This window comes from Mustela putorius, unplaced genomic scaffold (assembly GCF_011764305.1).
Source record: "Mustela putorius furo isolate JIRA1106 unplaced genomic scaffold, ASM1176430v1.1 tig00003949_pilon_pilon_pilon, whole genome shotgun sequence".
Taxonomy (NCBI): Eukaryota; Metazoa; Chordata; class Mammalia; order Carnivora; family Mustelidae; genus Mustela; species Mustela putorius.
The window spans coordinates 5,411,475-5,437,894 of record NW_025422093.1 but is presented as its reverse complement, the minus strand read 5'-3'; the positions used below and the strand labels follow the sequence as shown (position 1 = coordinate 5,437,894).

The 26,420-nt window shown below is 42.5% G+C and overlaps 1 protein-coding gene across 2 annotated transcripts in view; it reads left to right on the top strand.

Annotated features, from left to right (window-relative positions):
• Positions 1–26,420, top strand: part of ARID5B (AT-rich interaction domain 5B) — a 178,034-nt gene that overhangs the window by 134,134 nt on the left and 17,480 nt on the right. For both annotated transcript variants that reach the window (XM_004765679.3, XM_004765681.3), the window contains 4 exons: positions 202–314; positions 6,366–6,570; positions 8,541–8,593; positions 18,020–18,117. In XM_004765679.3, the coding sequence (XP_004765736.1) occupies positions 202–314; positions 6,366–6,570; positions 8,541–8,593; positions 18,020–18,117 (469 nt within the window). The remainder of the gene's footprint in view (positions 1–201; positions 315–6,365; positions 6,571–8,540; positions 8,594–18,019; positions 18,118–26,420) is intronic.

The following is a 26,420-nucleotide window of genomic DNA, read 5'->3' as shown; positions in this document are numbered from 1 at the left end:
TGGGAAGCGTGTACAGAACCGTAGAGTCTACTAAGATGCAAGCCTTCAGAGAAGGGAGCGTAATGTGAGGGTAGGCTTGCACACCTGCGTGCCCTACGAACAGGTTAGAGGGCACATCTCTATTCAACATGCTTGATCTCTCTTCATAAGGAAACCCATGCCAGTGAAAATGTACATGAGTTGTTCTTCGTTTGTTTTCAGCGCCAAATCTTAAAGGCAGACCACGCAAAAAGAAGCCATGCCCACAGAGAAGAGATTCTTTCAGTGGTGTTAAAGATTCCAACAACAACTCTGATGGCAAGGCTGTGGCCAAGGTATGATCGTTCACTTCCTGCTCTCTGTTTGGCTATATCTTTTTTTTTTCTTTTTTCCCTTTTTCTCTTTATCTCTCTGCTCTGGTGTCTTGGTGGCAGTTTTCAATTCAGAATCTGGCTTTGGTATTCACAGCTCTCTGGGTCTGTTCCCGCCACCTCCCCTCCCCTGGGTGGCTGGGGGAGGGGGGAGCGTAGGCATTTTTGATTAGTCAACAGAAAGACTTCCCACCTCCCAGTCTGGCCTGTTGGGTAAAGGACAGATGATTAAGCGCCCACGTCACTGAAGCTGAGATTTCATAGAAGGTGACACAATGACATAGTTTACTCTGCTTGTATCAAAAATAGACCAAGCTGAACCATCCTCTTTCTGAACGTGCTCATCTAAATATGTTGCAGAGATTAACAGAGGATGAAATTAGAAATGGCTAGAATTGCGTTTTTTAGTTCTGTTTTTCCAAAGTCACCTCTAATTTATCGTAGACTAAAACTGAAGATGTTTACCTGTATGGAAAAAACAGTTACATGGATACAGGTACCCGTATATGCAATTGTATCTCCTGAAAAATCTCTATTAACACAGAATGAAAATCCAAATTCTAAACTATTTCTCAGGGCCCAGGCCCATTTTGCCCAAGCATTCCTCGGAGTCCTGAAAGTGCACGCCCAAGGTATTTAGCGCCATGAAGGGTGAAGGGTCACTTCATGTTTTTAGACTTACCTTTTTTACTTTTGTGGGGTTAGTCAGATGTGCATGGTTCTGTTTACCAGGTGTTTGCGCTTAGGTATTGATTCTGTGCCAAAGGTAGCAATAACTCCTTTAGGACCCAAATTAAAGACCAGATTTCAACTGATCCTATGTTTCCAGATCCAAGGACCAAACTTAACGAAAATGGGAACATTTTCACTAGTGGTGAATTTGGAAGATTCTGATGTAGGAAAATAAGAATTTGGTTCTGTGTTGGTAGTCTGCTGTTACTCTGCCCTGTATATCACTCCTCTTCCCAGTGTAATGAAGCCAACCCTAGACAGCCACAGTTTATAAATCTTATTTTTAGCAGATGATTCTTTTATCAGGAAGTGCTGAGGACTTTTTGGTTAGGATTGCTTCGTGCTTCCAAGAATGCAAAGGGTTAAGAAGAGATCAGCCAGTAGAAATGTGTATTTTCTGGCTACACACCGATCTGTCTTTCCCTAAAGTTATTTTTGTCCTGCTCTTTTGACCTTCTGCAAATGAGTGCACAAGGGTACCAAGAATGACATTTTCTAGTAATTTGGACATCTCAACCCTAGAACTACCTATCAGCTTGCATGACCTCGAAGGATGTCAGCAGGAACAGTTTATTCCCTGTGATGTGGTTTGCAAGATACTGTAGGATGGAGTGAGAAAGTTTTAGGATCTTAGCCTTCAACCGAGCTTGCCCTGCTGATATTTTAGGTTGGCCCCCTACCCCATACCTCCAAGGTGACATCATGTGTTTACCCCAGTATGTTTGTACCTGAGCCCAACAGGATGAATGAAGCTCCTTCCCATGTCATCTGGGATGCCTCTGGGAATTTTACAAAACTCATACAAATTCATCTGAAAGACCAGCACCTCCAATATTTCTCACCATGGAAGGCTGCCCAACACTCACAGTAGAACCCACAAAACTGAAGAGAACAGGAGCCTGTTCTGTATTTCATGTTCACTGGATTCTTAGGCAGGATCGTAGTCAAACCTGGGTTTTCTAGGAGACCCTCTCTCCCTACCCCCATCAACGCTGCCGTTCAGAATCTTCACAAGGAGGTTCATCATCCTTCCATCGTTGGTTTCAGTGGTGAGCGGATGAGGCTCCGGCCATCAGCCCCTGGGCATTGGTCTAAACACCCAGCTCTTCTCAAAGTCTTGGATTACAGTTCTGCCTTGGTCGCTTCCAACGGGTCTGGCAAGACCACTTCAACTAAAAGAAAGAGACTAGTAGGCATGGAGTATGGTGGGCTTGTGTGTTGACCCCAGCACACAGAGGGGAAGTCTCTACAAAATGAGCAGGCCACCTCTGGGACCAAGACAACCACTAGAAAGGCATTTATGTCTTAAAGAGGTCTTTTCTCTTAAAACACTGTCATAGAGATTACAAGCCTGAGACCATTGGATCACTTGCTGAACTGGAAGCAATATTTCAAGTGACAGTTGGGCTTTATGACCAACACCTGTGTGACTGTGTTTTGCAAAAGTGTCTCAAACAGACTATTTCTAACCATGGATACATACCAGCTCCACAGAGCAAAGCTCTCTAGACTGAGAACCTCCTGGGTTTGTGGTCTGCATGGCTGGAAGAGCAGTTCGAGTAATTTGCCTGTTGCCGTCAAAAGGTTGTACTCTTTCAATGAAAATGTAAAAGCCAGCTTTGCCAGACTCCCCTTTTTCAAGGGATGGAGGATCCCATGGCTTTCCAAAGACAGCAAAAGTCACACGGGAAAGAGGCTACCAGTTCTCTGAAGATGTCTTGAAAGTGTCCAACCAAATCCTGCGGTTTCCCTGGGACCATCTTATGGCAGCTGATGTGGGCCCAAGCCCATTCATATGGTGATCTGTACAAGAAAAATCTTCTCAGTCCAGTCCTCTAATGGGAAGCCCCCACAGATAGAGGGCAAATGACTTTTCACATTCTGTAGGCACTTTTGAAAGGCCAGAAATATATTACAGGTGCTTTATACTCAAAAAGGAACAAAAAGAGGGAAACCATGGTGTGCCATATTTTCTTTCCCTTAAATCACAAATATCCCTTTGATATTTCACAAATGTGATACTTGCATTATTTTCACTATGTTTCCTCTAGTTCCTCAGAACCACTCCCAGGAATTATCCTTCCTGCTTCACTGGAGGGAAGATGAGGGTCTCCTAGCAAGTTAATGACCACATCAAAATTAGACTGTCGCTTCTTCTTTCTTGCTGGTTCATCACATCTTGCTGCCCCCGTTGAGGCTGGATTAGTTATAACTCAGACCAGTGAAGGGATGTGGTTAATATCAAATAGGTGGTGGTTCACTGAAAACATTAAATGGGGATTCTTTAATTAGCACTTCCTCAATCACTTTAGAAACCCCAAAGCTCTTAGTGAATTAAACAAGTAGAAGGTGTTCAGGTTGGGAAAAACAGATCTAGGAATTAACTGTCACCATCCAAAGGTTGGGCATTCTCAAGATCAACATGAAGACCACCTCCTGTTTTTAAAATTGCAGGAGATTAAGATGTTAACTGAAAAAGAGAATATTTGGGGTAAATGTGAAAATATGTAGAAAGGAAGTTGGCCAGGTCCTACCCAGAAATAGAGTAATAGCCTAAAGGGCTCCTTTTTGTTAACTCAAGAAATATATGGAGCTAGCGGGAGAAAGGAAACCACTGCTCACTTCTTACAAGGCATCTGCTTGTCCCCACCCCCGAGCCCTAAAGAGGAGAAACCTGCTGGCTCACCCACCAAGGTTCAAGATGGAGTTCAGTAGGTGGTAGCCTGGCTTGCCCAGGAGCCTTCTTTACAAAGGAGGGAGTCTGAATGACTTTGGACTTGGTTTGTGCACCTTGTCCGTGCTTTCCTTCTATTTCTGGATGCTTTTGCACAGTTTGAGGCAGAAGGTTAGGCAGCCTTCTAGACCTTAAGGGAAGGCTCATACTTCCTTAACAGTGGTGCTTCTGACCTCATAATATAAATAATGGCCCATGATCGCTGCAAGTTTAAGACTCAGGCTGTTTTATATGCAAATCTTGTATCTGCTCCTGTTTGTGCAAAACCAGGATTTGGAGTGAGGCCCACCTGAGTCCAAAGCCAGAGTTCTGACCCCATGAGCCAACTACAAAATACATAACCTCGCCAAGCTTCATTTTCTTCAACTATAAAATGGAGCTAGAGGCCTCCCTCTGATGATTTTTGTGAACATTTGGTGGACTATAGGAAGTCCACAGCACTGTATCCAGCTCACTGCTGGGCCTCAGTTGATACTGGTTTCCTTCCCTTTGCTCAATATACAATAGAAGGAATGGAGCCCTTCTATGCTTTGGAAACCACCTAGTTCTATCTTGTATTCCTCATTTGATAGATCACGTTTCTAAGGTTTTGTAATGCCTAGTGATAAGATATGCTTTTAATTGGAAGTGTATTTTGACTCTGGATTTCATTTTTTTATGAGTGTCAGTAAATTATGGTGTTGATTACCACAAGAATGAGACTACCTGGCTTCAGATCCCAAGCTCACTGCATACTAACTTGGACATGATCCTGTGGCTCTCATTCATCCCCTCTGTGCCTCAGTTTCCTCATCTCTCACGCAAGAATAATCACGTGCCTTGCTAGGGTTGCAGACATAAAATGAGATAATACCTTTAAAAATGCTTAGAACAGAGCCCGGCTACATCGTAAACACTCATAAAAGGCCAGGGCAATGCAGATTAAAACTGGAATGATTTTCTGATTTCAAAAGCCATTAAATTAGAGATTTCATTAGAACTTGAGACTCAGTCTAAAATTTGGCAGTGAGAAATGATGACAACATAAAGTTTCACAGGATGTTCACCTTAATGTGATGTGACAAAGTACTCAAGTTTGAAAATATTGTAAGTAAAAATTCTACATGGAGGAGTGTTTTAGTCCCATTTGCACAGCCCCTTAAAAATTAAAATCTTATCTCAAAGCCCAGTTGAATGAGTTGTACAGGAAGTTTTATTTTTTTTCCAGAACCAGTCTAAAGATACTAACCTCGCACGTTCGCTTGAGAGAATAAGTTAAAGAAAACCCTTGCAGGAGGATACAGTTCCCTTGTATAAATAAGCACAGCCTTTTATATTCTTAAAGCCTAGAAAGGAGAGGCTGAAGGGAAAGAGAAAGAGGGGTCAAAAAACTGAAATGGAAAACAATGTTGAGTATGTGGGACATTTTTATTCATAACATTTCCCCAGCACTTGCCTTATTCTCTCCGATGTTAGATACGGAGATGTAAAGAATATCAGAATGTACACATTCCCCATGGGCGCACTTGAACTCAAAGTCTGACCCTTTGTACTTCCCCCTTTTACAATTAAAATAGCTCAGCAACTTAGCGTTATATTTAACAACCATCAAAGGCCTCTTGTAGAACATGGCAGTGAACAGGGAACATTAGGTTAGCCACTCAGTTTGCCGAGTTCCGTATTCACCTAGAGTGTGGAAGGAACAACATCTGACACGTTGGCTGCCATTAATTTTTTAATTATGGCGCTTTCCATTACTCGTCTTAGGTTTTTAGCTGACCTCTACTCTTTCCTTTGTGGCAAGTTAATATTTCCTATTACATTCTCAGAGCTGACCAAAAAGCCATTAAAGAGTGGGAATCTTTTGTTTCCTACTGAGGATATATCTGGGCATCCCCCTCAAGTGACAGAACCCACCTTACTGGTGTTCCTGATGCCAACATCTGCTGGCATTGACATGTTTTTTTCAGGTGGCAGGAAACAGTAGCAACAAGAAACGTTTACTGTGAAGAAATAAACTTTCTTCCATGTTGATGCAAAGTGCGTGATATGGGACTATTTATTAAAAAGACACGATTTTGTTCAATGACATTAACAGATGGGGCCCCTTGGGAAAATAAAAGTGTGTAAAGAGGCAAAAGAATGGTTCCACCAGATGGGGACACTGTTTCTGGTTTCCTATCAACACACTTGCAAGGACTAGAAGGCTGGCGTATTTTGGCAAACTATGGCCCCTCACCACCTGTTTCTATAAATAAAGTTTTATTGGAACACAGCCATACCCATTCACTTCTACGTCTGTGACTGCTTCTGCGCTAGTTGAGTAGTTGCAACAGAGACGATCTGGCCCCACAGCCGGCAATATTTACTACCCGGCCCTTTACAGAAAGTTTCCACCTGGTGATCTGAGACGATTCATACTCAATGTTGCCTCTATAAAGCTCCTTCAGGGCAAAGTTAATTTACTGGCTCCCTGCTCCCACACAGTGAAAGCTGTCACTGGCTGTGTCTTTGTGAGTGCTCCAAGGTGGTACTTGACTTGACGTGGCATATTTTTCCCCCTTTTCCAGGTGAAATGTGAGGCCAGGTCAGCCTTGTCCAAGCCGAAGAATAACCATAATAACTGTAAAAAAGTCTCCAATGAAGAGAAACCAAAGGTTGCCATCGGCGAAGAGTGCAGAGCAGATGAGCAGGCTTTCTTGGTGGCACTTTATAAATACATGAAAGAAAGGAAGACCCCGATAGAACGGATCCCCTATTTAGGTTTTAAACAGAGTAAGTATGCTTGTTTTCATTTCCGAAAGATCAAAACTGCTCCTGTTCTTTAAATTGGGAAAAAAATTTTGACTCAGGGCTATGTCGCAATCCTAATCTGGGGATGATGCTTTCTCTCTGTTTATACTAAATCTACAAATCATCCAGCCCAGGGATTTTTCTCCCTGCCCCTTTCCGCTACACTGTTCCCTTCTGGGGCAGTTGCAGTGAGATATTTATAGGCTTGAATCCACTGATTATGACTGGAAATAGACATGTTGAAAGTTTCTCATTTTCTGTTTTGTCAATCTTGAGAGTCTGTAACGCCTTTCTTCTGAGATAATAATATGACGTCACTTTATCAGGCCCAGATGTTGCCTGCAAAAAGGCAGCTTTAAAGAGGAGAACATTGAAAGGTGGATAAAACAACCAGAAAGAGAAAACGTATTTCCTAAGCCCCAAATTTGTTAAGAGAGAACAAAAACCTCACTTCAGAGGAAACACAAAAGACCCAGATTTGAACCGAAAGCCCAATTTTGGATTATATTTAAGCATCATAATACATTTTTAAGTAGAAAAGGAAACTTGCAGCTGAGCAGAATTCCATAGAAAAAAAAAAAGAGAGAAGAAACCCAGATCCGGTCCTGATTTCACAACCGAATATATATTTTGCCTCTGTCTGGATTTTGTAGCACACAAAGCAATGAGCCCCTGGCTTGAAATAGTATTTTCTCCAAATGTATCTTCCTAGATTAAAACCATGTGTCATTTTGATGAAGAATGTCAAACCTGTATGTTTTACATAACAATTTACATACCTAATAGCAATTGGCACTGATTGCAAGAGAACACTCGCAGCCATTATAAACTTATATAACTACGAATGATTACAATGTTTGTCTGAAAACTGGTTGCTTGAAATAGAAGTAAAATTAATGTACTGTGAACAGCTTTGTTGCATTATGCATTGGTTCAGATTAAATCAAGGCCGAGGCCGGGCTCCTGATAGCTTTGAAATAGTGCAAGGTTCAACGAGGCTTTTCCAACATGTTGTGTCAAAGAGCTTTTTTTTTTTTTTTTCTTTTTTAATTTTATTCTTCATTTCCCTTACCAAGGCATTACTTGAAATTCAATTTTCCCCTCTTGTAAAAGAGTCAAATCCATAGCAGTCCCATTCCATGATGTTTGGGACAAATGAAGAAGGTTGCCAGCAATTTGGAATAATTGTTTAACAGCATCAACGTACGCAAACCCTGCAAAGGGAGATGTGTCCTACAAGAGTATATATTCAGAACGTCACACAGGCAAGTTAGGGGACTAAGTGGACTCAGGACTCGAGTCTTCTGTGAATGAGTTCTTCCTTCCCTTTGATCTGTTATGTCGCTGCAACTTCAAGGGTAAAATGGTGTGTCTTCTTACTCATTACAAAGCACCACGTGTTAGTGAAATACGGTATGGGTTCTTAATATGGTGCTACCTTCAGACATTCTGTTAAAAAGGTAATCGTGTATAAAAGTGGCTGGTATTTCTTGATTATGATAAGTTCTTATCTGAAGGAAGCGGGATATAGTACCCTTTAATCAATAGCTTCTTTCTAAGGGTTGAACAAGACCAACCCTAATTTTGAAATCTCACACTTGTCCCCAAGGATGCTGTTAACTTAGCTTCCCTGGATGTGCTGATGGCAATAGGATTAAAACTGTGTTGTCCTTTATCCCCAGAGTAGAACCATTTCCGTATTTGTGACTGTTTCTTAAGAAATATTTTAAGTGGTAATAATATATCCTGTTGTTGAATGCCCTTTGGCAAATTGTTTCCTAAGAACTTAGCTCTCTGGGGTACCAGTGTTTTGGGTTTGGTTTTTTGTGTGTTGTTGTTTTTTTTTTTTCTCTTTCTCATTGAAAACAAAACAAAACAAAATGTTTTGATTGACATTTCTTGGAAGTATGTTAATGCAATGCTTATCTAAATACTTATTGTCCCTCTAACAGTTAACCTTTGGACTATGTTTCAAGCTGCTCAAAAACTGGGAGGATATGAAACAGTAAGTGTTTAAGCAACTTAAATGAAATAATTTTGCAATCTAACTCCCCCACCCCTTCTCTGACCAAAACGGAGAGAATAAAAAGCTAACCGTCCCTGACCACCTCCTCAAATGGCTCCACACTTTTGGGGGTTTATTGGGCCGCTTTTGGAAATGATCCCAATTAGTTCCAGGTTTGGCAAAATTGTAAACTTGTCGTAAAAACTACAAGTGGAAAACATATGTAACTCTCCCCTGTCAGGGAAATTAGTTGGGTCTGTAATTTTTTCCCATGTTGAGAAAGGGCTATTATTGTACAACAAGCCAAGATTGCATAAAAGAAATTTCCCTTGGCAACATACCTGACATCTGTTCATGTCTAATATGGGAAATGTATTAAAGGCTTTCAAAAGTAATCAGTATTGGCCATTAAGGAATAGAATGCAGCAGAATCTTCTCTTATTCTAGGGCAAAGAAGCTTTATTAGACAAGGGTCAGTGCCGCATAAACAGGAAGTTATCAAACTTATTCAGAACAGGCTCTGACACTCTTTATCAGCTAATTCTAACTGACAGGAACGGGTTATTTTTAGCCCACAGGAAAATTTGATGGCCACGGATTTTACAACATGTATTTTGAACCAATAAAACGTTAGAGCAACAAACTAAGATTAAAATCTTGAAAGAGGAAGAAAGAGCTGTATTAATATAGCACGCAGAGATGAAATCTGTAATAAAATCAATTGACAGGAAGATGTCGTCATTGGAAATATTTTCTCCTCCACACAATGATCAGATTAAGTTGTGCAGTGTCTTCTGCAATTGAATAAGAAATTATTTTTTTCTTTCTTTATGAAGTAACCTGGAATATTTCTGTATCATAGTAAAACGACAGTAAGAGACACAGAGTCAAGAAAATGAAATTCATTTTTAGTCCCACCACAATCACCAGTGTTTCTTGCCAGGTATAGCATATTGTTTCACCAACTAATATAATGGTTTGATGTCAGGGATTTGGAATGGGGAAAGATGGCCAGCATGATGTGATTCGGATAATCTGGTATTTAGTGTAGAGATACCTGCTATGAATTCTGACTCCGAACTCTAAGATGGGAGTAAATGTGTGTCTAAAATGTTTATTTAAGACCTGGGATCTACATATCCATTTACAAAGCAATACAATGCTCATATGAAGTATTATAAAATGTGTGTTTCATAGACACAAATTTACTTAAATATTTATTTGACCAAGCACCCTCTGTAAAATAAATAATACGATTTTTCACTTGGTTGGATCTGTGGATAGGACAAAGAGATTGACTTCTTGCCAAGGTGGCTCGTAGTTTCACAAAATCTTAAGCTAATTATAGCTTTTGTCCATGTGAAAAAGATAACTTATTCAGAGTTAGTCTCGTGGATTTAGGAGCCCAACCCATAGCCTAGGTTTTTAAGTCTAATGCTTGATTTAAGAACAGGAATACACATTTATATGAACTGCAGATAAGTTACGTGATACTGCACAATATTATTAAATCTCTTTTTAAACCCAGAAATGTATTGTTGTTTACTGATAGGGAGAGTGCCAACAAATTCCACAGGATCCGTTTTTCCTGCTTTTGTATCTTCTGTATCCTCCCAAAGATCTGTTTTTCTCCATGCAGCAGCAAGTGGGTGTGGAATACACAAAAGAAACTTCTGATAAATTTCAGGGCACTGGCAGTATTCTGAACACATAGTATTCTTTCTCTTGCTGAATGAGCAAAGTAACAAATGACCGCGCAATCAGCAAATCACCGGAACACGTATTTAATAAGTCTTATGTGTTCACAGCATGGTGTGGGACACTCTGGAGAATGCACAGATATCTAGGACAGTGGTTCTAGTTGCTTGCTGTCCAGGAGAGATGGTGATTATAATGAAGAGACAAGGTGGAAAAAGATCCATTTGCCGTTCAGGTTAAGGATGATTTCATTTAGAAACAAGGGAAGAAGACTTGTGGGCTCTCCTGCCTTCTGAGCAGGATTTTAGAGAATATTCGGAATTTAGACGTGAATGATCACAGCCTTCCAGGAAGAGAAAGCCAGACGGAAAAATAAAAATGTGGAGGTAGAATGATGTTGGACGTAGAGAGTTGGAGTAACATAAAGTCGGGTGGCCAGTTGGCTGGGATGCATGACCTCAAAGGCCAGTCCAGAGAGGATGGAGCCCTGTGAGAAAGGCTTTCAGATGGTAGCCCCTGGAATTCTGTAGGCTGGCTGGGGGCAGAGTGGGGGTGGGGTCAGTGACACAGAGAAGATCGATAACAAGCGAAGTGTTATGTTTTGCCCCTCATTCTGCCGTCACTGTAGTATAGGTGGAGTCAAGGAGAGAGAGGCTGGGATGGGGGGGCATTGGGACACCAGATTGGCATCTGCTTCCCATCTGGTTATGTACGAGTAGCCAGCCTCCTCAGCCAAGCCACAAAGAGGACTGGCAACCTCTGGAATTGCTCCTTCCCTCCTTCTCTATTTACCCATCAACTCCCTCGTTGTTCATTGGGTCCCTGCCATTCTTCACCCCCAATTTTTTCATCTACTCTGAGACAGTGAATCTACTTAGCCTTGTTAGCTATAACATCTACATCTGGAGTCGTAAACTAGATGAAGCCGGTTGGTGGGATTTTTCCTTCCTTCTTCCTCCCTCTCTTTCTTCTCCCCTTCCTTTCCTTTCTATTTTTTTTAATGCTTCATACTACCTTGCTGTCCCTATAGGCACTGCAGTTGGCTACTCCCACGCTATGTCACAGCTTTTGAATCCCCCAAGTACAGAATACATTTTTCGATTGGTATACGTTGACCAATAAATGAAATGAGATGTTCAGCGAGGATTCAGTTTTGAAGCTGCTCCAGCAGATGTATGCGTAAGATCCCGTCTGAGGACTTAAGTTGTCATCGCTGTGTTATTGAAAGACATTTATCTGTAAGATTATCTGATGGCAGAAGCACATGTAGACTTGTCATTAGAGCTCAAAAGAGATCTTGGAATCTTCTAGACCTGTGGTTCCCAGAGGCCACTCGAAAACTAGGGCTCAGATTTTCAAAGGGGGACCTTTCAAGTATATGGATATGTCTAGACCTCCACACTGAGACATTAACTGCAGTGGGCCCTGGGCCTAAGAACCTGAGAATCCTTTTTTATAAGCACTCCGGGTGATGCTAATTCAAAGCTAATGGTAACGGTGACTGTTCCCACCTCACCTACTGGCTCTTATGGCTCCTTGCTGCACAGTGTGGCCCCTTCTAAGTCAAGCATCTAAGGTTAGAAAGTTGTCTCCACGCTATTATTAAAGAAGCCTGCCAGAATATTACCATTCCTTTGGCCCCAAAGCAGATCAAAGTTTCCAGTGAAGGTTTTTCCATCCATGATAAGCCATTTTCATTTTGAATGAGGGAAAGTATAGGTTCCGAACCTTTTTTATGTTTTGCAAATTGGTCTTGGTGCAGAGAAAGATACTTGTCCTACTCCGATCCAGACCCTCATTTTACAAGTGAGGAAACTGAGGCACAGTGAGGCGAAATGAGTTGCAAGGGGGCATGGCCAACTTCTTCAGATTCTGACTTGCTGAGAACTTTCCGTGCAGCTGTCACAGCCTCCATCACATCACTGGAAGGAAAGGGGTGCATAAATGACCATTCTTTGTGCCTACAGTGCTTTCTCCCTAGTTTGGGTGATATATTGGGAAAAGCCTCTAATAGCCTACCGTCATTAGTAGCATCTTTCAGTCGGGTCTTTGTACCTGGCCTGAGGTACAAATCTCCATGAACTACTAGCTGAGATTTTTATCTGATTCTTGAGAAAAACGCATGGAGTTAGGAGATGGTTCAAGAGGTCTGTGTGATGTAAACATTCAGTAATAATAAAAAATTGCAAGTTTAAAATTTGTAGATATATCTCTTCTGCCGTTAACTTGTGACTGGATAAAGACATCTCTCTGGAATTCCTTCTGGTTTTAAAAAGAGGTCATCTTAATTGGCTTGTTTTTGTTTGTGGTTATAAACTATTCCAAACCTTCTGGTTTGAATTGCGGATTATGGATTATTTCATTGCAGTCCTTCACAACCCTTAAATTGAATTAAAAAAAAAAAAAGAGGAGCAGAAGTTTTATTTTAAGCCTTTAGAAGCATTTGACTAATGGCTATATTCAGTTCTCTTGGCCTCCTCTGCCTTTGCTGGAAATGAATTTTGTGTCTCTGCATCCTTGGGTTTTGAGATCGTAAATGTATTGAGTGGATTTGATTCCTTAAAAAACAATATCCCCGCCTTTTGACTGGTTGGCAGTGAGGCTCCTTCCTTTACAATCATATATCCAGCTTCTCCTCCCAAACATTTTAGAGCGGGGTCACCTACAGTTGAGGAAGCAGAGCTGGATACAGTTGCGCTGATGAGCGAAAGAGGTCTTCACTTCAGTGTCTGGTGAAGCAATTACAGCGTGAAGAGTAGCTTGGGGTATTACCAGGATGCAGTGTGTGGAGTGTGGTTCGCTAAAGTGATTTCCATTTGGCTAACCATGTGATGGTGAGCCAGAGGCAGTATTTGGAGAGAAGGTAGAGTAGGGAAATGGGTCTTGAGAAAATCATATTCTAGAGACAGAGGACCGTGCAAGCGGTACCTTCCAAGAATGCCAGTTTAGCAGCTCTGTCTGTCCCCATGGCTGAGACAAGACCATTATTACTCATCTGGAGGAAGAAGTCACATGTCTTTTTGCTGGAAGGATTAGGCTTTGATACCAGATTCTGGCTTTGACATCATTTCAAGACATCCTCTGAATCTAACCCTAGTACTCTGGACGGACAAAGCCTCTTGCTTAATTCAGAACTCTTGAGGCCAAAGATGATGTCATGTAGTTTTGAAAAGCTCCAGTTCCTGGAGTACTACCAGGAAAAAAAAGTCATCTTCCTTGAATTCAGTCCGCCCTCAAGGTGTCCGGAGAAAGCGGCTGTTTCTCTGAGCAGCCTGGGCAACGTTGCATGCAGGCAAATGTTCCTTTTGACTTCACATCTGCTACATTCTTAAGCCATGGACACACTGTCCTGCAAGATTTCTGATTGCTGTTTCCTAACCAGGCCACAAAAATTCCAACATTATTTCATCCCTGCAATCTCGAAGGTAAAGAAACCAAGGCTCCAAGGCCATGTCTTAGGTTAAAATTGTTACCCAATTTTTTTTTTTTTTAAGAGCAGGATATTTTCATCAAATAAGCAATAGATGGGACAGATTCCTTTATCACCCCCTGGACCCATTTTCTTGGCAGAGGTGTGGAGGGTTAGTTTCAGTCCACCTTGCATCCTAAAAAGCAGTTTGAAAACCACTGCATTAGGAAGAAATGAAATACCTGAACATAATAGATGTGCAATGCTCTTCACAGTTTCTTGGGTCTTGCCCACACCAGGGAAGGGAGTGAGATGAAGTCTCCACACACCTAGGCTGGTTTGCTTCCCTTGGGTGCCATCTGCTCAGATTTTCATCTTGCTTTACGGTTAATCATATGAGGTTATGCTTCTTGCTAAGCTACGAACCCTTGAAGGTAGTAACTTCTCTTTCTTTTCATGATATCTCCCCACCCACAACCCTCCATCCTTTCCACCTTTCCCCTCCACACCTCTGTTCCTGGCCCAGTGCCCTCAATGGTAGCCAATAGAAGATGGATTGAGGTCAGGAATCCCTGTCATTTAGTTGAGGGTCTTGCAGGAGATGACAAGGGAAGCACAATTCAAGAAAAATCATTGTATGAATTTGGCCATTTTCTTCAGGAAACAAAGAGCCAGAAACTCTTGTATCCTTAAAAACCTAAAATAACAGAAGGTCAGGTAGAAATGTGACCATGACCGGGAGGCTCCGGCTTAACCCAAGAGCTAGTCAGACTCACCCCATGGCTGGATCAGACTATTTCCAGCTGAGTGGAACCGGAGGCTAGACACGATGAGGCAGACACTAGTTTTGCCCCCGTGGGTTTTAGAGATAACACACATTCGGGGCAACAGAATAAAACCCAAAGCAAATGCATACTTCGGCATGAGGAAAGCATATTAGTGCAGGAGGCACATTTATACAGGTGGGAGCACAATGCCCGGGAGCTTGGTCAGGAGGAGTTCTTGCGAGTTCTCGTGTTCTTTCCTTTCTCCTTATAGGGCTCTGGGACCCACAGTGGGTTTGGACAACCGGGCGGGGGGGGGAGTTAGACATTTCTCACTTTAAAGCCCGTGGACAGCATTTGAATTAAGAGCACATCTGCATACAAAAAAATGGAGATGCATACCCAGGAGAACTGTGTACTTAAAAACATAAAAGCATTTAGCAGTTGGAAAGAGCACATTTTATGACTTTCCTGTGGAAAGAAAATATCTCAAAATGGCCTGATTCATCCAGGCCGGCCAGTGGAAGCTCGGTAAACAGGGATGACTTCCTGGAAGGCCCAGCCCTTGTCTTTGCTCCAGATCAACTCTTACTGGTAAAAACTGTATTTAAACCCAGAACTTGCTAGCAGGGGCTAACATAGACCACTAACAAGCTGTGCATGCCTTAACTAATGCCAAGTGACACTGGAGGCTGGCCCCTGCTGCCACAGTTTCAGTCCTAGCATGAGGAAGATTGTTTTCCTCCTTTTGATAATTCATTATTTATTCTTAAAGAAGTTTGTCATTTCTGTGATAGGCAAGTGTTGAACAGGGTACTACCCCCAAGTCTAGCAGATGGGTGTAGGAGGGGGGGCATGGTCAGTTTCCATACATTAAATAGCCCGTCATTGGTGGTCTTTTGTTCATTACACTTTTCACAACCTGTATTATTTTGTTTATCTGTGTAGTCCCTTGTTTATGTTTGGTAATCCCCCCCAACACACACACACACACACACACACACACACACACACACACACTAGGATGTGGTCATGTTGGGTGTTGGATCTGGTTTTCATTGTTGCATCCCAGATGCTAGCACAGCACCCAACAAGTGGGAGATGTTCAGGAAATATTTGATGACTGAATGACTGAGTGAATGGATGGATTCCAGTATAATTGAGACTTATCTATGATTCATTGGTGAACATAATAGCGAATTTCTGTTCTAACTAGATACACACAAGGTCAGGGTAAAAGGAGCATAATTTTACTGGGTGGAAGTAAAATCTCAGAGCACTATGCCTAACCCATCCCCTTGGATTTTTGCTGACCTGTGGCTGTGCTATTTCTTCAGCAGTGAGAGACCCACAGCTCAAAGTCGAGACCTTGTAGCAGAAGCTGTGGTTTCCACAGCCCTCTACTCACGGGAAGCATAAGGTCCCTAGATTCTGCATTAACACCCTGCTATACATGTGGGCTGTTCACCAGCTCATTCTGATGGGGAGGCTGTTTCGATGTAGTGGGGAAGCCTGCTCTTGGGATCATAAGACATTTGTATGAGCCCTGATGTGACCATTCCACTGCTGTGTGTCCTTGGGCCAGTTGGGCAAACTCTCTGTGTCTTTCTTCTTCATCTGTGATGAGATTCCTGTAATCTACCTCACAGGCTGAAGGGAGAATGAAATGGTATCACGCTTGTGATAGTCCTTCATAAGATATGAAACAGTGCACAGAAGAGATACAAGGATGACAAAAGGGATGGTTTCCTCTGAAGTGCGTGCAGGGACAGACCTGTTTTCTGGCCCTGCTGGACTCCCCAGGGCCCACACACCTCATCTGAGGGAGACAACTATGGAGGTGTGTTTCAAGAGGCCCTGGTGTGCTAAGGGCTTTGAGGAATAACAGAAACACGTGGGAGGGGGTAGAGTTTCGCTCCTTCCTTTCCATAGATCTTGACTAGATCAGCCTGAAAGTGTACTATTTCAATGATTAGAGGGACATCGTAATTAAATATAAAATAATTACTGAAATGTGTATTTTGAGTGTTTTGAAAAGGGCTTGAAACCATTTATTATCATCTAAACCAAGCTATAAATGAAGGAGAATATCTATTTTTAGTCATACCTGCCAGGAGATGCAAGAGGTGGTTCTGTCGAGAGAGAACTATTGAAACTCATTGGTTCAAGAATGCTTCCTGGGAAATTGAACAATGCAAACCTCCCATTGTCTCAGGGTCGAGAAGGGTTTATAGAAATAAAGGGGTTTTTATATAAAATGGAAAAGGTGCCATTTACCCTGTAGTGTTTAACCACCCCTCCCCTCCTCCTTAGATTACAGGGACAGAGCCCCTGTTTGCGGGTTGAGATCGCTCCCCACCTCCCCGGGGCTTGCTGCCTTTAGCCCCTAAGTGAATTGGGCTTGCAGCTCTGTCGGTATATTTCAAAAGAAGCCCCAGGGTGATTGTAGCCACTGCCACTGCCATGGGCACTTCTGCCACACCCTGTCCCCCCCTCTCCCCCCCACCCCGCCCTGTACATTCCAATAACAGAGTTTTCCTGTAACTCTGTTTAGAAGTATTCACAAGGACCTCAGAATGGGCTCTGTCTCCTCCTTGCAAGGAAATACTAGACTTGCTCGGATATAGTAAATGACGTGGTTTCCCAGATTAATCATTTGCCAGATCATGCATCTGTTATTTTGTAAAATCTTAATTTATGTATAAAAATAAAATTAAAGAAAGTGATTAAACAGGGCTGTAGTATGCTGTTCTGTAGACTGTAAGCTGCCCGGGTTCTAGGCACCCAGCCCCCCAGTAGACATAGCTTGCATTTTCACTTTGGAATTTGTTCGTTTTCCTGGTACTGGATGGATCACCCGTTTTCCTGACCTAAGGGAATAAAAATAAACAGGTTGCAACATATACAGTTTCAGATTTGGGTTTTGTTTTGGTGGTTAAAGGAGCTGGCTGGCATAAAAATAAAGCCGGAGATGACTGCAAATTCCATAAGCAATTGGATCAATTGAATTAGTCTATGTAGTAATTTTATTTAGTGTTTGAAGTGGTCAACACAGCACCCAGCTCAAAAATCAGAAGATACAAAAGCAGGCGAAAAGCCTCTCTCTTTTCATATACCCTTGGCCGCCCATTCCCCTTAAGCAACCAGTGTTCATTCTGACTCATTTAAACTGATACTTTAGCTAAAATCTTATTTTATTTGGATGCTTTATCAACATGACCTAAAGGATCAGAGTAAGAGTTTGTTCCCGGGGGCGGGGGGGTGGGGGTGGGGAAGATAACTACATAAACTATACAGGGAGATGCCTTAGAGAAAATGCTCTAAGGGTGACACAATATAGAACCCAAAGCAGAATTCCATGTTTATTGAAAAGAAGAGTACCACGAGTGAGACCCCCCTGTGGAACCCCGAATCTCCCCACATGCTCATTTGGACTTCTCTGTGTCTGGGCTTCCAGAACAGACTGTCCTCTTCTGCCTGTTGCATATGCACTGAATCCTGGCACTGTGAATCTCTTCTGATGCAAGATTGAATTTCCCATTGCCATCTTTTCAGATAACAGCCCGCCGACAATGGAAACATATTTATGATGAATTAGGCGGTAATCCTGGGAGCACCAGCGCTGCCACGTGCACCCGCAGGCATTATGAAAGGTAAGAACCCCCCTCCTGGAAAGTCCTTGCCTAATTAAAAGTGCGCTCAATGGAAGAAGCTTCTGGTGAAGGATAAGATAAGGGGAAGTCTGAAGGACCTTTCTGGAAATAGAAAATATCCTCTGGCATTTTAGCTCGCATACCGCCTTGTGATTTTTTAGGGGACATGGCTTTCTCGGGTTACTGGGGCTAAAATTAGATGTTCTTTTGGTTTGATTTTTATCCTGTGGCCACCTATTTGACAATACCTTTTTATTTTTTTGTCCCCACAAGCCTAGATTACTCAATACATTCTCCATAGGTTCATTTGCTGTGAGAACCTTCCGCTTCTGGAAATCCTAATTCTGCACTGTTACCATGGGATTGCCATTAAACCGTATTGACATTGAAATGGTTTAATGTTGAATGTACTAATATTGAAAAGTAAGCCCTGCTTTAATAAGAAAATTGGCTCCAGATAAGATCCATTGGTTTTTCTCCCCATCTTGGTATTTCTTTCTTCTACGACTATGCTTTTGACCAAGAAAATCCTCTCTTGCCAAGCTTTGCATGGTTCAGTTTTCTAACACTTGCAGCTTCTCTCAGAAGGTGATGATCATGCAAATACGAGGTAATGCGCTATAAAGGTTGTCTCCACAGGAATGTTCCCTCTTTGCATTAGGACCGTTGTTGCCCACAGCAGTGCAGGTCTGTTAACAAATTCACGCATTATCCTTGCTCTCTGCTTCCAGTCCATTCTTAATTTGTTAGGGTTGCGCCAACTTCTTTATCCCTGGCATTTCGTTTCCCCGCTGACATGTTGACTGACTCAGCAACCTGGTTTCAAATTCAGAGCTTGCAAGATCCAAGCAGAGGGTGTGTGTGTCTGTCTGTCTGTCTGTCTGTGTATGTTTTAATAACGGTCATGGATGGAATGAAGTCAAGACACAGCTGAACAAACAGGCCAGTTAGCTTGCCAGTTTGAAAAGTAGAACAGAACTGCTAAGTGTGATGGCTGTTTTACAAGTCCATTAGCATGCCAGCTTCGACCCAGATCACCCACCTTTGGATCCTCCAGATAATGTTACCTAGTGGATCTCCTCTTAGTCATATTTTGTTGAGCTCAGTTGTATTTTTATCTGTGTTGCATTTAGCATAGAGCTTCTGTTCGCATAGCCATTCAGTGAAACTTAGAAAGTTTTTGTAGGTATAGTCATAGGAAATTAGGTTGGGTTTAGTACCCCATGAAAAATCCCCACAAAGTAGTAGCAAGAGATTGCCTTACTTGTTGAGTAACAACCCACAAGGATTTTTAAACATTGGTGACAGGGCTTAGCCTTCCTGTCAGTATACTACATCAGTTTTTCAAATGTGAGCATTATTTCTCTCGGTATTTAATACAAAAACCTATGGACATAACAGGGGCACCACTGAAATCCTAGTACAAAATAGCATTGGTATCTCAGGTGAGTGTTAAGTAAACAGCACTTAAGGGAACACATTCAGTTTGGTGTGGACTTACGAGTCAAAGCTTTAATCGGAGCATTTTCATTATAAACTCTGTCTGTATTTTTTTTTTAAGATTTTATTTATTTATTTGACAGACCGAGATTACAAGTAGACAGAGAGGCAGGCAGAGAGAGAGGAGGAAGCAGGCACTCCGCGGAGCAGAGAGCCCGATGCAGGGCTCGATCCCAGGACCCTGGGATCATGACCCAAGCTGAACGCAGAGGCTTTAACCTACTAAGCCACCCAGGCACCCCCGGTCTGTATTTTCAAAGGACTTCTATTCTGATAGTGAACACCCCCCCGCCCCCACCATACCTCCATCTGCAAATGTTCCCAACATCTGAACCATCAAACTTCAAGGACCAGAGAGTTAAAATTTGCAAAAAAAAGAGAGTGTATGTCAACTGCTAGCTCACTCACCCAGTTAAAGAATAAAGAATAAAAATTAATCAAACATGTTACAGAGCGTCGCATGGTCAAAAAAACAGATTAGGTTTGGGATGGAAAAAGGATAGGATCCAATAGTAGAGTGAATGTATGTGTAATTAACTCAAGCAGTTATGTGGATAAACATAGCCTCAATCTTAAATGAAATACCAGGATATATTCTTTTGAAGACTGTGTACTTTGTTTCATGATTTACCTCATCTGGAGTAGTAGAATCCTAAATGCCTTCATTCCGTCCAATTGAAAAATTCTAGTCGAGATCCCTCAAATTTAGCTACTAGAAAACATTATTTAAGATTCTTTAAAAACGTCTCTTCTCTCCTCGCTCTTGGGAGTAAAGGAGTATTTCAAAAAGGTTTGGTCTCCCACTGGATTAAATTTTTTTGAAAAGCTTTGTCACCCACTCTTGCTAAATCTAGAATTTGTTGGGTCAGTGTGTATCAGTCAGGCTCCAGTAGGGAAAATAAAAACGACACCAGGTATTCAACAAAATGAATCTACTGTAGGGAATTACTGAAACAAACATGGTAAAGCACAACGTTAATATGGAGGAAATAACCACAGGCTCCCTAGGGTTAAGAGAATAGGAGAAAGGGGGTTATGGTGTTGCCACCCGGAAGTTTAGAGAGTATGCGTCACAGAGCTGGGGTTCAGATCCCTCCTGGGGAGAGGATCCCATCCAGCGCTAGTCGTTATTAAGCTCGGAGGTGGAGCACTGTGAAGCTAGGCTCAGACCTGAGGAGGCAGTGCTCCCTGGCTAATGCTGGACCTCAGGGCAAATGCCATAAAACTCTTCTGGGACTGTGACAGAAGCTACAGGCTGGAACCAACTGCTGCTGCTAAGTTACTGTTGGGTTGGCCCTGAAATTCACAGCAGGCAAAACAGAAAGAAGGAGCCTTTCCTCCCTTCCCCTGGCCTGCTTGAACCCCATTTGCGGGACCCCAAAAGGAAGACAGCTGAAGAAAGAGGCATGTAATCTGCAGAATCTCGGTCCCAGCCACACCAAGCAGGGCACAGAAGAGTAATCTGGGGCTGAGACAACAGTCAACCGCCAAGTGGGACCCCCAATATGGAAATCCCCGCACAGAGCCAGAAACCCAGGTTAGAACACAGCTGTCCCGGGGCGATCAGCAAGGGCCTTCACCCTTCCTTGGATATACTTTCACTCGTTCACATTGCTGTGTTCAGATGCAAGGGATGTCTTGAGTGGTGAGTAGTTAATAATAGTGAAGTACTAAAATTTGCAGATAATCGACTTTTTAAAAAAATGAGATTCCAGGGGGCGCCTGTGTGGCTCAGTTAGTGAAGCTTCTGCTTTCGGCTCAGGTCATGATCCCAGGACCCTGGGATGGAGCCCCCAGTCTCCCTCACCTTCCCCCTCCCCAGCTCATGTGCACTCTCGCTCACTCTCTCTCTCTCCAAGTAAATAAGTAAAATCTTTTTAAAAAATGAGAACCACTACAATTATACCAGTCTCACTCATTTTGAGCTGATCATGATCTGAAAGGAATCAGCCATGTTCCTGTGTGCTGTGCTCTGGAGAAGAGTCTGGGGGCAGCTGCTCTAGCTGTCTTACTTCTTACTTCTCTTTAATGGTTCTACCCGAGAAGGGCAGAGGACACTCAGATCCATCCCAGGGACGAGAAACAGTTCTGCTTTGGTCAAAGAAGAGGCTGGGCTAAAACTGTGCCAAGGGACTTGGCAGATTTCTTTCCTTCTCGCTAGGTATAGGCTACACTAACACAAAACAGACAGGACTAGACTGGTGAAGGGCCACCGTTTTCAAGAAGGTTCAAGAAGCTGCAAAAGATCAGGATGTTTTGGGCAAACATCTAGTCTGGAGATGCCCATAGACATGTTTCAAACCTTTCCCATCAGATCAGAATGACTGCGATCCTCCTGTGCAAGCAGTCTTCTCGTCTCCTTTTCACCCCGATATGCAGACGTGATCCTTTTCTTTTTTCCCTACTACCAGCTTCGCTTCCCTAGAAGATGAAGAAGAAATGAGTGATCTACTGTACATTATCCACTGATTTATTTTTCATGTGGTGCGGTTCATGTTTCCAGTAAATGTTTTCATTTTCCAACAAGAAAAAAGTCGCCGGTTCCTCAGTAAATATTACTTGTATATTAGTTGGGCGCTTTTGGTTTATTAATGAGTGTAATAATGAAAGTGTGGGTTGTTGAAAAGAATCAATGGGTGTTTTTATTTAAGGCATAGCAGAAACGGTACAATGCCTGTGAATGCATCATTGTCGCTGAAGGCCTGACTCGTCCAAACTTGCCTCTGATTGGTTTAAATCAAATAGGCCCAAGCACTTCATAAAAATGTCTTTGTCAGCCTGGTTTTGCTTCCAAACCTATTCATCTCTGTCAGTTTTTAATATTAGTACCAGGCTCCTGGCCATAGTCCATTAGTATTGTACTTAATTGCTCATGTTACAGCTGATCACCAATATAAAAAGCATTAATGTTTCCCCATCGCGAGACTGTTGCTGCGTGGATACCTCAAATTCAGCAGGGCTCATGAAGTGTGGTTATTCTGGAAACTTCTTTCTCAGGACTGATAGTAAAGTTACTGTAGGTCATAATGCAAAGAAAAATGCCCACCGCCAGCTGGGCAGGACCCTTCTAAATAGGACATTTTCTTTCTTGTCTGACTCTCCATTTAAGGTGTCCCAAGTCACCTTTCTGAGGAAAGGAATAAAAAGAGGAAAGGGGTTATCTTTATGGAATTCTCTTGGCTTGATTTTCTGGAATAGAGATTCACTTTAAAGCCTTGTGCAGATTTGTTTTCTTTTTTAGAAAAATATTTTTCAAGCATGTGCAAGAGGCAAAAAAAAAAAAAATCTTCACACAGAATACCAGATTACTGGTTTGAATTTTCCTGAGCAAATTACATGGTGTACATCTGAGGAGCACATGAAGTTTTATTAAGGACAGAAAAGGGAGCATGAAGGCAAAAGGCTTTCATGATGTGCTTTACTGAGTATTGAGAAAATCAAGGTCATAAACAAACTATTTGTTTATACGGGAAATGACCAATGACGCTTCATCTTCTTACATACGTAATGCCCAGTTTCAAATTCTCACTTTTGCTTTTCCCATGAGCATTCCCCAGGCAAGACTGACCTGCCACAGGGTTGGGGGGCCTTCTTTTGCTGTGACCTGGGGTGAGCCAGACCCAGACCGGCTACAGCTGGGCAGAACCCAAATGATGGTCAGCTGAACCCCTTGCCTTTCTTCTCTGAAGGTAGAAAGCAGAGCGTGGGAGGGTCACATTTTGAGTAAATTAAATATGTGCATTAAGGTAAATGCCAAAAACATACCAAGTTCTGAGGAACTCAGCTAATCATGTTGTGAGGAAAAAGTCAAGAGGGCAAGTACGGTGAGTTACAGCTCTTTATGTCTAGGACATGACGCGATGTCTTCTTGCTCATTTTGTTACCCTTGAAGTTAATCAATACCCAGTTGAGAAAGACATGGGCAAGTTCTCAGCATTTGAGATCTAAGAAGTCAGTCAGTCAGTCTCTAGACCAGAGCTCCTCAAGTGAGGCTTTCTGACCTGTCTGGGCTCTTGTGAACAGAACAGTTACAGATGGGCGTTGTTACACTTACATAGCGATTTGCCAGAATAATTTTATGTCCATTGAAACTAATTAAACATTGGGGCTTATATTTTATGTACCTTGCTTTAAATTTCTTTTTTCTATTAATTCATTTTCATGAATTAGGAATTTTATGAAAGTGTCAGTTGACAACAGACAGGAAATTTAGAAAGGTAGTCCTTCCCGGCAGATCGCTGAAGAAGGCTCCCCACCACAGATCACAACCTCAGATGTTTATGGGGGAGGTGGCTAAGTGGGTGCAGAAGGCCAGGTAGGAGGGTAGGAAGCTGGCACACACGGCCAGGCCAGAGAGGCCCAGTGGGATCAGCCAACACCAGTGCCTTAGGCAGATGGAGTCTCAGTACTGTCAGACCTTCCATGATTTCATGATAACTTTTTTGTGAAGTCACCTGACTTACAAATACTAGATCCAATATTTCTGAAAATATTTTATACAAGTTAAAATAAACATACCTCAGGGTGGAGGTAGCCTATAGGCTGCCAAGTTCCGTGAGGACTGAACTATCTTTGGCACTATTCCAGTCTCCGTGCAAATGCCCTGTGGTTGGGGGGGGCAAGAAAAAAGAGCCACCATTGACCGTGCTTTTCATCTAAACACTCTGCCACATGCTGAGCAAGACACCTTCTGTGGCTTCCCGTTGACCCAACCTTGCCTTCTGAGGTTGACTGGTTCTGCGCATGCCATTTCCTTGGTGATGAGCCTCTGTGAGCCTGGCTCCTCTCTCACTTCAAGTCCTCCTAGCTAAGCCTCAGAGCACAATTTATGGATTTTCACCAGCTTGGCCTGCTGTTATGTAGATACCTCCAATTTGTGTCACTCAGAATACCCAAAGCGATTCCAGATGTGGCATATCATACTTCTTGGGATGTGGCAGTATCAGTCTTTCGACATAGCCCAAGATTACGTTTGAAATTGGTAAGAAGCCCTCTCCCAGTGGCTGGTTTCTTTTTCTGGGGTAGGATAGTTTTGCCATTCGAGTGACTGCCTTTTTCCTTAGCTGCTGCCCTCAAGAGCCACTGGGTGTTTTTTGAACGTCTACCGTGTCCACAGTACCCTCTGAGATGATGAAAACCTATAAACCACAGGGTCTGGAATCGGGCTGGCAGTCAGTGAGGAGGGGCCCATGCTACTACGTTCCTGGCAGAGACTGCGAAGGGAACACCATACTGATCTCCATGAGCCCAAACTCAGCTTCAGAACTCCTCTTAGTATGGCACCCTGGGCCATTACTATTCATTAGAATCAGAAGGTGCTGTGATCCTTGGCTTACCTAACTTACCATACAATCTGACTCATAGTCCATAAATACATGAAGGAGGGTTAGATACTTCAGGCTATAAAAAATCTCAGGGAAGTAAGTAATTGCTACAGATAAGTTCAACAGGTATCAAAAACAGAGACTTTTCAGCTAGAATAAGCAAAGTCTTTCAGGAGGATCTAGAATTTGAACTGGATCTTAAAGAGTTTGGTTTTAACTTCAGAGGTCATTGTACATTGCCTAAATTGTTCCGCTGTAGAAATCAAGACCATAAAGATACTAATTTTGAGGGCAAGGCTCGTGGACTCTTGCTTTCCCGGAGTCTCCCCAGTGCACCCAGGACAGCATCATGAACATATCGGGGACTCAGAAATTAGGGGTTGAATGAATTACATTAAATCCAAACAAAAAGGACAGTTTGCTCTAGGAAATGTGTGTCAAGAGGTAGGGAATGAGGTGGTGGAAGAAGCTGTCTGGTGAATACAAAGGCCGAATTTCCAAACTGGATACACAAGGCAGGTATTACAGTTTATATTCTCAGGCTTTATTGGCTGCCTTGCCCCAAAGTCCAGGGGGTAAACCATGCCCCATCCTTCCCCATGAGCACGCGGGGTTGCCCATCTATGGACTCAGCTCCTTTCTGACCACTGGCTTGGTGAGAGGGGCTCTGGCCAATGGGGACGGCAAGTAGCACTTCAGCACCACTGTCACACACGCCCTCTCATCAACCTTTTCCCCAAGCCCACAGAAGGCCTCCTGGCTCTTATCCACAGCCAGCAGCCTGGGATAATCGAGCAAGGTGCCGAGACTCAGGCAGGCTGAGAAAGACCTCCAGAATCTCTCCCAAAAGGACAGTCCAATAACTTCATAAGCAAAAGCCTCCCTCTCACTCACTCAGCATGCTTAAAATGCTCGGATACTTTCCAAAGCCTGGATAGTTCTAGAAACTTTTAAAAAGGAAAACAAAGCCCTTGCCAGGCCCTGGAGTAGAAAAACTGGTTTCTGTTTAAAAAAAAAATAAACAACAGCCTTTGAAAAAGTCTCTATTTTAAAATTCTTAAATTTGCCTCTGAATGCAAGTTGTAATTAATAGAAGTTAGAGTTTACACTCTAGAGTGTAAAAACACCCTCGGGCACAAACTGATCAAGTGTGTGTGTCATGCTGTAAACTACAGCAAGTTCTTTGTTTGACCCAAAAAAAAAAAAAAAAAAGGCTTGCCAAACAGTTTTTCTTTGTCAGGCTCCTTTATTGTCTCATTTTTGTTTTCTCCCTACCTCCCCTCTATTCACGCCTTTGAACCTGGCTATAGTATTTAAGAACCTTTGCAGGTCCGATGTTTTATTGATAGTTTTCATCAAGCATGAATTTAAATAGATTAGGTGTCTTAGCCCCTTTTCTTTTTGATAAATAACAAGAGGTTTCTACTTATGATTTTCTGTCCTCGGGGCTTTATCATTAAGATTAAATAACTGTACTCG